The following is a 10,906-nucleotide window of genomic DNA, read 5'->3' as shown; positions in this document are numbered from 1 at the left end:
CTGCACCCGGGGTGATGGCACAGCTAGAACAGAACAGGCCAGGATCCTGCCCGCACTCCAGGAGGCTACCAGCAGTGAGTCCCAGTGGACCATGCCTGATCCTGAGGCACCTTGGTGACTGGGGAGCAGGGGGACATAACGATGCTGTGTCTACTTGGTTCATCCCTGTGGGGCAGGTTTTTTGTCCCACCTGAGGGTCTGTTGTGATGGCTCATCTTCACCGTCACATCCAGAGGCTGGCAGAGGTGGAGACACCAGGAGGACATGGCCCCAGGGAAGCAGCATGGAAGCTCTGGATGGTTGAGGCGTGGCTCACCAGCATGTGAGCTGACACGAGGACTTTGTGTGTGCCCTGTGGCCCCTGATAAAGGGACACCCGAAGGAAGCAAGGTGTTCCTTGGGGATCCCGAGGAAGAACGATTACATGGGTGGGGACCTGGAGGCCCTGATGTGGGGTGCCTTCAGGATCCTCCGGCTGGGGGCAGGGCCGGGGGGTCTGGTGGGAGTGACCAGTGTCCTATGAGGCAGATCATGGCCTCTGAGAGGGACCTGCTGCCCGAATGCTTGGATTACTGTAGGAGCATTGGTGTTTACCTCAAGCTTAACGATATACCATAGAGGTCTCCTGTAGGTCACAGCCAGAGCTGATTGGTATCTAGAAGGACCCTGTTGTCCACGGAGCAGACAAGAGATCCTCCAGGGACTAAGGGCAGGGAGTCACTCAGACTCTGTTGTCCTGTCCCTGGAAGAGGGACCAGGGTTGGGTGGTGTCACTGGTCTGACAGCAGGGGTGGAGTCTCGATGCATGAGGAGCCTGCAGGGGAGCCTATGGGCAGATGAGGGCTCAGGAGAGGCCAGACAGGTGGCGCAGGGCTGGCAGGTACAAGGGGAACTTGCAGGCATGGGCTCTGGGGTCGAGGTTAGGCCCAGTACCCCCTCGGGAGCCCAGTCGTGCTCCCCTGGGTGGGAGAGGTGCTAGGTTAGGAGTGAGGGAGCTGCCGTCCTCAGGGCAGTGGGTGGGCTGGGCCACAGCCTGAGCAAAAGAAGGTGGCCACGCAACTACGGTCCTTTTTCCCACATGGATTTATTGTTGGTGACGACGCACATGAGGTGCCGACTACGGACAAGACAGACAGACGTTGACGACACCGTTATCTACGCAGAGTACTCAAGGCGCCTCGAAAGGAGAGGGTAAACCCGATGCCTTGTGGCCACAGCTGCCAACAGCCTGCAGCCCACAAACTCGTGTCCCCAGTGGTAAGGTCGTCAGCCCCTCGAACCACGGTGCCCTTGCAGGGGACGGCCTCACAGCGGTGCTCACGCTGTGACCGCTCAGTGCCGGGGGCCCGGAGCCCGAGTGCCTTCCGACTGCTGGCAGCCCCTTCCCGTCAGGGTGGCGCCAGCATGGGGGGAGCAGCGTGGCCTCAGTCCTCACTTGGTCCTGCGAATATTCTCATAAACAGAAACGGAAACATCAGCAAACAGATCTTCAGAAGCCAACCCTGTGTTCTGAGAATTAGTTTTGATTCACAGGTTAGTATGATTTTGAAAGCCTTTCCTACATGAACAGGACTGTTACAGACGTGACGCGTGCCCGAGGGAACTACAGTCCCGGCGGGGTTTTCCTCCCCAGGTCCCGGGTCTCCGGGCTGCGTGCTGGGGCGCTCTGCACGCCAGGGCCCACTGGTGGGCACGCGGCCCTTCCTCCCGTAGCGGGGCGTCCGTGGTGAGGTGGCCATGCCTGACCACCGTGGGCAGCAGCCCACCTGTGTCCCCAGGTTGTATTTCTGTCAGCTAGGAGGAAGTACAGAGCGTCCTCTCACACAGCCCAGGAACCCGGGCAGGCTCTGAGCACACGGGGTGTGGGGCGTGGGGACGCGTGGTGGCCCCCACTTTATTGCCTTTTGTGGCTTCCCCAGTGCACCTTCTGTACGATTAAGCAAAATACGATGCTTGGCTTTTTTAGTTCGAGCAAAATAAAATACCCGGGAAGCCAGGAGCACTGGGTTCAGCATCCACAATTACTGCTCTTGTCCTCAACCCAGGGATGACAGTGGGGCTGGGAGGCGGGGGCAGGAGGGAGCTGGCTCGGCACAAACGGAACACGGACAGACGGTTTCTACCGACAGGAACGGGCACCGATCTACGGGAAGTGGTCACGGTGACACAGCACAGACGGCCAGTCCTCTCCACTGGCGGAGGAGGGGCGTGAGAGGCCAGGAGGCAGAGCTTCCGCGTGGTTCTGGGGGAGCAGGAGTCAGGCCGTCGGAGCCCCTTGCCTTTTCCTTGAAGCTTGGGTTCCCTTGCCCGCCGGCGTGTCTCCCACGGTGGGGAGGCCATCCTGGGCCTCCTCCGCCCTCTACACCATGAGCCAGTGACGAAGCTACAGAGGAAACAGGGTTTATTCAGAAGTGAAGCGGGGGGCCACTTGGTTACAGGCGGCTCTTGGCTCCAACCCGCCAGGTTCTGGCCACTCTGGGGCACCAGGGCCCGTGTTAGCCTTCCACAAATACGCCCCGTGCACACAGGCTTATACAGAATATTAGAAATAAACAGCTTTTGCGATTAATAATATATGATAAGCCATATGTAAATATATATGGATAAACCTGCTGGCCAAGTGCAGGGAGCGCAGTTGCAGTGAGGGCCGCTATGGGAATCAGTAGCCCCAGTGGCCACTGGGGCACGTGTCACATCAGTAGCTGGGCAGACAGACCCTGGCCAGGTGGGCTGGCGATGCCCTGGGGCCCTTGTGCCACCGCCCTGGGGCCTCTGGGTCCCATCCCAGTGAAATGCTGTACCCTGCACTCCCATCCTGCCTCGCGTGACCCCCAAGGAGCTCAGGGCAGGCCTTGCTCACCACTCGGGGAGGCCAAGATCGACAAGAGTGGGTATTTAGTTCTCCAGCAAATGTCACCGCCTGTTATTATGCAGCTGTTATTTCAGCCTGTTTTTGAGCACAAGCCATTCGATCACGCTAAGTGGCAGGAACCATGTCTTTAAACGCTTCAAAATGAGTGCATGCAGGGCTTGCTTGTGACACAACCACACCAGGGGTGGGGAGATGCGGCATCGACCACTGGAGGGACAGGGCTCCCTGCCAGGTCTCAGCCTGTGTCAGCCCTGGCCACGACACAGGCTGCCAGGCAGGTTCCCTCGGGCCGGAGCAGGACAGGTAGCCCCAGCCCTGCACAGCCGTGTAGGGTGCATGGTGGGAGGGTGCTAGGGGGCCAGAGCCCTGAGCTCCACAGGCACGCCCCCCTTCAGACCGATCTACTTTTCAGGAATACAGAAGTATCTAAAGAGGCAAGGAAACTACATGGTGCAGAGGGCCAGTGAAAGATCCAAACAAGACCGGCATCGTGTTTGCTTCAGGGTTGGGTACCAAGAGGCACTTGCAGGTGCACGTAAGTTACTATCAATGTGAAATTCCTGTGTGGAAGTTCATGGAGTTTGGTTATTTAGACAGGTAACCCAAAGTAGCTGTGTGGACTGCTAAGAGGTGCTGTACAACTGTGCCCGAGTCACACAGTTTATAGAGCTTCTCAGAGTGAGAACCAGAGGACGGGGCAAGTGTCACACACCAGAGCCCCAAGAGGAGCAGGGAAGAGGCTACGGTGGAGGGTGTGGCTGCAATGTTCCCAGAATGGACAAAAACCACGGACCTGCAGACCCTGGACACATACGATGTCTCAGTGCGGCAGCAAAGGGAGTGCCGAGAACTCATGGCCTCAAGGTGCCGGAAGACGGCGGCTGTCCATCAAGAACTGCGTGCACACAGAAACCCGCTCATCAAGCAGGGAAAAAGGAAGACATATACGGACACACAAGAGTGGGGAAGTTTGTCAAGGGGCCTCCTTAAAAGACAGGCTGAGGATTTTCCTTTTTTTAAGCAAGAAAATGATCCTCCAACAAAAGATGCATATGCCAGAAAGTAGGGTGGGAAAATACTCAACATGCACATTAACCCAGGACAGTGTTTCTATACAAAATAGCAATAGTTAGAGTAATGTCTGATCTGTGGGCTAAAAAAAGGCAGAAATGGAGTATCGGGCACTAGGAACATAATTCTCAGGAGGAGAAGTTGTAAGTCCTTGTAATATTCAGGACGGCAGTTGAGATATCGTGTCAATTTGCATATTTAAAGTGAGATGTGTACGTTACAATTTCAAAGACAGCTACTAAAGAAAAAAGTATAGGGTGTATAAGTAAAGGATATGAATCTGTAAGTTCCAAACAGAGAGAAAACAATAGAAAAGGGGGAAAAAAGCAAATCCCCAAAAAAGCAATCCATAAAAAAGGCAATAAAAGAGAAAAATAGAATAAAAAAATAGAATGGGGCAAACAGTTAAAAAGATCATAGAATCAAGCCTCGACTATCAATAATCACAACAAATGTAAATGGATTAATCTCTCCATCAGAGTAAAAGACTCCAAGTATATACCAGGTTTGCAAGAGACACCAATGCTTTGAGGTCATCGCAAAACTGAAAGTTAAAAGATTGCAAAAGATATTTCTGGCAGACTCAGGAGAAACCTATGCCCTGGACCTGGAGTGCTTTGGGAGCAGCACAACCACAAGGGAGGGAGGACGTGTGAAGTCCTGTGGGAGACGTGGCAATTCTGAACGTGCATTCACCGCAGAGAGCAGCCTCGGGATGTATAAAGCAAAAAAACTGGTGGACCTACGGCGGTGGGCTGGAAGTGGACAAACACACTGCCAGGGTGGGATGGTCTGCAAACGTTCCCAGTTACCCCGCTCAAGCAGAGCTGAAGTCGGTGACATGGCACAAAGTCTGAATGGCCTGGTCACAGCGTGATGTGACAGATGGAAGGAGAAGTACGTGCCAGGATGAGAGGACACACACGCACCCAAAGATGCATGTCATGTCTGCCAAGGCAGGTCGGCGGCTCAGCCACATGGAAGTCTTCACACCCCCTCCCCCCCAAGAGCAGGTGGTGCGGTGCCATCAATGCAGACACGATCACAAAGATGCCAATGGGACATCCCCATAGACGTGAGGATTTGAAAGCAAACTTGTAACAACTCATGGGCCGATGAGATCACAACGAAAATTCAAATTCCCTTCATGCCAAGTGACAAGAAAATGGCAGTGCTAAGTGTGGCAGATGGGCCCTGTGCACGGCCTGGAGGGGTTCTGTTAGGAAAGAAGGGAGCTGGAGAATGAGGGACCTCAGGTCTCATTTAAGAAGTAGGCATACATGTAACCAGAAATCCAAGGGAGGGATGGCCCCAATCCTGCCACAGGCCTCATGTGGCCCCGCCTCTGCCACGGGAGCCTCCACCCCAACTGTCTGCAGCAGGCTGTGCCTCCCTCGGGTCGGGGGCCATCAGAGCACCTCCTGCACCCCCCCACCCGTGAGGGCAAGGCTCTGAGCTGCTTCAGGCCTCCTTCTTCTCTCCCTCCCTCATGCAGGGTCTGCTCAGAGTCCACCTCGAGGGCCCCACCCCACCCTGTAACCCTCTGCTTCCTCTTTCTCCAGAGGTTTCTCATTCTGCCCACTGCCCGCCCCCCGTCGGTACAGGGGTCCTCAGAGGGCATGCAGGCATGCCTCAGCGTTTGCTCAGGCAATGAAGGCAGCCTCGTGGCTTGCAGAGCAGAGCGCAGAGGGGGCCGAGAGGGCCGTGGCCTGGCCAGGGCCGGGGCCAGGCATAGGGCTTCTGCATTCTCACTGTTCTCACCGAGGGAGGCGGGGAAGCGGCACTCACCCTGAACTGGCGTACCTCCCCGCTGTCCACGAGCTCGCGCTCCTGCTCGGGTGTGATGGCATAGGCCAGTTTCTGGAAGACAGGAGAAGCCGTGGGTGCCGGCACACATTCAGGGAGGTGCTTGGGCCCCTCCTGACATCCCGTCAGATGCTGGGGCTGGCAGCTGGGCCTCCCAGGCCCTGGAGCAGAGTCCAGTCCACGTGAAAGAACACGTTTCTGTGTCTGCGCGTGTGGGCTCTGAGTAAGGGTGGATAGCGTGCGCCCCCTGAGTCCTGAGGCCAGCAGACCCTACCATGAGGGCCAAAGTCCACCTGTGTCGGCTATTTAGGTGTTGTGTGGTTTTTGTTCAGTCTGACCCTTGGGGCTGCAGGCTCTGTCTCCCCCCATCTCCCAGAGGGGCCTAAGCTGGGCCCTGCGGGCAGTGAGGGGTGTGCCGGAGGGCGAGGGTCCCCAATGTGCGATGCCAGCCTCTGTCCTTCCCTCCCAAGAGGCCCTGGGACCCTGGCTGCCCCAGGCCTGACCCCACGGCTGAGGATCACTGTGTGCTAGGGGGAGCCAAGTGACCCCAGGAGGGCTCCTTGGGCCAGGCCGGGTGTGGCAGCAGGACCAGGCTGCCCACCGTTCCCAGGAATCGCTGTGGTATGCAGGCCCACGGCGCGTTGGAGAACTCCCAGGGGCGGCTCTGAGCGAGCGTGAGCAGCGTTCCTTCTGGGCAGGCCTGGGTCCTTTGTTTCTTCTGGGAATCCCAGTGCCAGGAGGTGAAGGGGAGCCCCCCCATGACCAGTTCCCCCACCCTGTTCCTTACAGGTGGCAGGAGCCTGATGGAGGGGCCGCAGGGCAAGCCCCACCACACAAAGGTCCCGCACACGGCTCCACCACCCGTTTAGCTGCCTAATGGCTTGCTGGGCCCGCTTACACCTCAGCCCCCCACTGCTGCCTTCCCACCGTCACCCTGCTCTGTCAAGCATGAACACACGTGCATGTGTGAGGACACGCACGCAGGCAGACACACAGCCGTCTCCCCCCACATTTGCCCTGGCCAGTGCTCCAGCGTGGCCGCCACTGTGCCAGCCCTCTCTGGAGGTCAGAAACAAAGGGGCAGCGACAGGCCTGGGGGTTGGACACCCACCCCCGGCTCTTGCTGGAGTCTCACGGCTGGGCCAGGGCAGGGTGAGGGGCCCGTGTGAGCACGCACCTCCCTCAGGGAGCCGGGCAGGCTGCAGAACTTGTAGGCTGCATAGATGGGCACCATGGACATGGATGACGTGGCGATGGCCCAGCCCAGCGCGTTGGCCCACTCTGGGAAGATGTAGGCCCCGTAGTGAGGGGGCCTGAAGGTCACGATGCTCACCACAACCACAAACTGAAACGGAGGGCAGAGGTGAGCGGCTCTGGGTGAGGCTGGGGGTTCCCCCCGGAGGGTCTCCCAGCCGCAGCCACACGGCGCTGGGGCCCGGGCTCCCCACACGGGGGGTGCGCAGGACCTCACAGCCGGTCTTTGAAAGCCTCACATTACCGTGTCTGGGGGGCCCCAACATATGGAGGAGGGCAGGGTGCTGGCTGTCCAGCAAGCGCACCTGACTGCCTCAGCACTGAGCACAGCGGGGAACATGCTGGAAGCAGGCCTCAAGTGCCTGGTGGGCGGTTGGCAGCTTCCCCTGGGTGCAGCTCAGCCCGGGCAGGAACTGCTGATCACGTCAGAACCAGGCCCCTGCTCCTCCCTCTGTGCCTGCCTCTGCCTCTGTCTCTCTGTCTCCCTCTGTGTCTCTGTCTCTCACTAGCCTTGCGTTGGCCCAGGATGGCGTACGCCTCAACTCTGCAGGTCCAGACACGCCAGGGCCGGGGTGACACCCGTAGGGTGTGTGCTCAGACCTGGACACCCCTGTGGGGCCCAGGGCCACGAGCAGACCAGCCAGGCTGCATGGGGCTTGTGAGCCCTCGGTCTACACTGGCCGCGGAGCTTGGGAACTGGGGCGCCATCCTGATGAGGGGGGCCCCGACCCCACCCCGGTGATAAAAGCCGGGGCCACCAGACTGTGTGGTGGTGGGAGAGGCCAAGGGCAGGGCTGCTATGGAATCTGAGTCACTCCTGCCCTGGGGTTTGGTCCCTGTGTCCCCTCCTCCCGGAGTCAGGTTCTAGGACCTTCCTCGAGGTGCCAGGGCTCCGGCCTCCCTCCCCTGCAGATGCTGACACGGGAGCTGCCACCCCCCACATGACCGTGCCCTGGAGCCTGGGTCCAGAGGGTGGGGGCTGCCTTCAGGAGACCACAGAGGATTTTCAGGGATCGCAGGAGCCCCCTCCCCAGCCTTAGCAGTGTGGGCGGCCGCAGGGCCCATACCAGGAGGAAGCAGGGGCTGACGAACTTCCAGCACACCCTCCAGTAGAGGCTGGGCCGCTGCCCGGTCATCTGCTTGATGTCGTCGCTGAACTGCCTCACGCCTGAGGTGCAAGGAGTGGAGCGGCCGGTCGGGACGGCACCCCGAGCCTCGGCCTGTGCCACTCCTGACCTCCCAGCAGCCTCGGCCCCGGGTCCCCCACATCCTGCGGGGGCGCCCCCACTCCTGACCTCCCAGCAGCCTCGGCCCCGGGTCCCCCATGTCCTGCAGGGGTGCCCTCAGTCCTGACTTCCTGGCAGCCTCAGCCTCGGGTCCCCCACATCTTGCAGAGGCGCCCCCACTCCTGACCTCCCAGCAGCCTTGGCCCCAGGTCCTCCATGTCCTGCAGAGGCGTCCTCACTCCTGACCTCCCAGTAGCCTCGGCTCCGTGTCCCCCACGTCCTGCAGGGGTGCCCTCAGTCCTGACCTGGCAGCCTCAGCCTCGGGTCCCCCATATCTTACAGAGGCGCCCTCACTCCTGACCTCCCAGCAGCCTCAACCCTGGGTCCCCCACATCCTGTGGGGCTGCCCCTACTCCTGACCTCCCAGCAGCCTTGACCCTGGGTCCTCCACGTCCTGCAGGGGCGTCCCCACTCCTGGTCTCCTGGCAGCCTTGGCCCCAGGTCCCCCACCTCTTGTGGGGGCGCCCCCACTCCTAACCTCCCAGCAGCCTCAGCCTTGGGTCCCCGTGCACATTCACTGTGGTGCCCACAAGTGACGTTTGCTCCTCAACCATCACGGTCAGCGAGGGTCACGTGTTGGGCGCCCGCTGTTCCCCTTGCCCTCCCCCTGGCCTCTTCCTCCCTCAGGGCTTCCTCCCTGTCCTAGGCTCTCCCACCCACCTCGGCCAGAACTACATTTTCCTTTAAAAAAATTGTGGTGGTGGCAGCCCGGGTGGCTCAGCAGTTTAGCGCCGCCCTCAGCCCAGGGCGATCCTGGAATCCCGGGATCGAGTCCTATGTCGGGCTCCCGGCACGGAGCCTGCTTCTCCCTCTGCCTGTGTCTCTGCCTCCCTCTCTCTCTCATGAATAAATACATAAAATCTTAAAAAAAATTGTGGTAAAATACCCATAACATAAACTTCACCACTTTAACCCTGTTTAAGCGTTGAGTTCGACAGCGTGAGTTCGCATCACTGGGCAGCACCACCACCACCTACGGCAGGGGCCACATCTTCCCATCTCCCCAGACTGCGGCTCTGCCCCCAACCCCTGGCCACTGTCACTCTCTGTCCCCATGGACTCAAGCAGGGGCCTCACACAGGGGGATCCTATGGGATCTGTCCTTTGTCTCTCAGCATGATGTCCGCAAGGTTCACCCGCACTGCGGCAGGTGTCACACGTCCTTCCTCTCAGGGCTGACAACATTCTAGTATGTATTTACAATCTTTTTTAAGGAAAGCTATTTCTAGAAGCTGATAGAACGGACACTTTCCCTAGGGGATCTCAACAGTGACTTCTCCACCCTGAGTGTGGCCTGGCCTCTGCTCGTTCGACTCAGCTGGTCTGCTGAGCCTTGGGCGAATCTTGGGGCATCAGGTTAGGGACGTGGCGGGAAGACCCCTCTGCACACGCCAACCCTGTCACCGGGACCTCGGACGCGGAGATGGTGCAGGGACAGTGGGATGGAGAAGGCTGAGCCCGAGGCTGGCGCCACGGCCCCTCTGGACTCGGCCCCACAAGCAGCCAGGGCACCCATGGTCCCCCCACCGGCACTAGGCTATTTGGCTCACAGACCGACAGGGACCCTGGGCATGGAGAGCCTGGCACGCTCTGATGCGCCTTATGAGAAATGCAGGGTGCGTGTCCCTTAGATGAGGGTAAGCGAATTGCATTTGGGGAAGTGATGGGGACATGGTCTCCTGAGGCCCTGGGAAGCATGTGGTGGCCAGCATGGAGCCTGCGACCAAGGGACACATTTGGGGCATTCCTCTCTTTCCCTGCAGGGTCTCATTTGGGGCTGGGGGACAGAGCTCCATTTTGAATGATAAAGTGTTGATTCTAAGTGCCAACGTAATCGTGGAGGTTGATGGTCCCCTTCTCTGTAGAACAGAAATGATGACAGAGAGCCGCTCCGGGAACACGGACCACTTCTTGGGTGCCGCCTCTCCCAGCCCACGGGCTCCATCGGGCCATGCTGTCCCCCACTCTGCGGCAGGGGCCATGCCCCTGTGTGACACTGGGCCCGGGCAGACCTCTGGCTCGCTCCCGCCTCTGGGAAGCCCCCCGTAGGGCCGCCAGCACCACAGCCCCCCTTACGGAGCAGCCGAGGGGTGGCTTGCCCAGGCCAGCGCGCTGGGAAAGGGCAGGGCCTCTCCTGCTCAGGTGTCCGTCATGGTCATGACGCCCTGGGACACAGCCCAGCGGCCCACAGCTGGGGCGGCACTCCCGGCCTCAGGGGCTCACAGAGCCAACAGCAGCCAGCAGCTGACCGGGCCCCCCCACCTCAGGGCAGCGTGTGTCCGCCCGTGGTCCCCGACAGGGACAGGCTGTTGTCCCTGTGACTCAGGTTCCCCTCGGGTGATGGCGGAGACCTCACCTCCACCCCGGGGTTAGCGCTCCCAAGTCCCTGCAAGCCTTTCTCTCTGTGACCAACTAGGATGTCCGCCCGGGGCAGTCAGGGGGCCACACAGAACACCTGTGACCCCAGCAAGGATGCTGGGGGGGCCATCCAGGCCACCTTCCTGGCAGGTCTGGCTGAGCACCTGGGGGCCGAGCACCTGTCCTCCCTCGTGCTGTTGGTTTAAGCATCCTGGGGCTAACGTGCCTGTTCCCATGGTGGCTTTGTCAGGAAGGATGC

At 59.7% G+C, this 10,906-nt stretch overlaps 1 protein-coding gene across 1 annotated transcript in view; it reads right to left on the bottom strand.

Moving 5' to 3' along the window:
• Positions 1-1,065: 1,065 nt before the first annotated feature.
• SLC6A3 (solute carrier family 6 member 3) overlaps positions 1,066-10,906 on the bottom strand; it is a 37,464-nt gene continuing 27,623 nt past the window's right edge. The window contains exons 12-15 of the mRNA XM_025451204.3: positions 8,071-8,171; positions 6,927-7,094; positions 5,732-5,803; positions 1,066-2,383 (exon numbers count right to left, since the gene is read on the bottom strand). Coding sequence (XP_025306989.1) covers positions 2,360-2,383; positions 5,732-5,803; positions 6,927-7,094; positions 8,071-8,171 — 365 coding nt within the window. The 3' untranslated portion in view covers positions 1,066-2,359. The remainder of the gene's footprint in view (positions 2,384-5,731; positions 5,804-6,926; positions 7,095-8,070; positions 8,172-10,906) is intronic.

This window comes from Canis lupus, chromosome 34 (genome assembly GCF_003254725.2).
Source record: "Canis lupus dingo isolate Sandy chromosome 34, ASM325472v2, whole genome shotgun sequence".
NCBI classification, from domain to species: Eukaryota; Metazoa; Chordata; class Mammalia; order Carnivora; family Canidae; genus Canis; species Canis lupus.
This window is presented reverse-complemented; position numbering and strand designations above follow the sequence as displayed.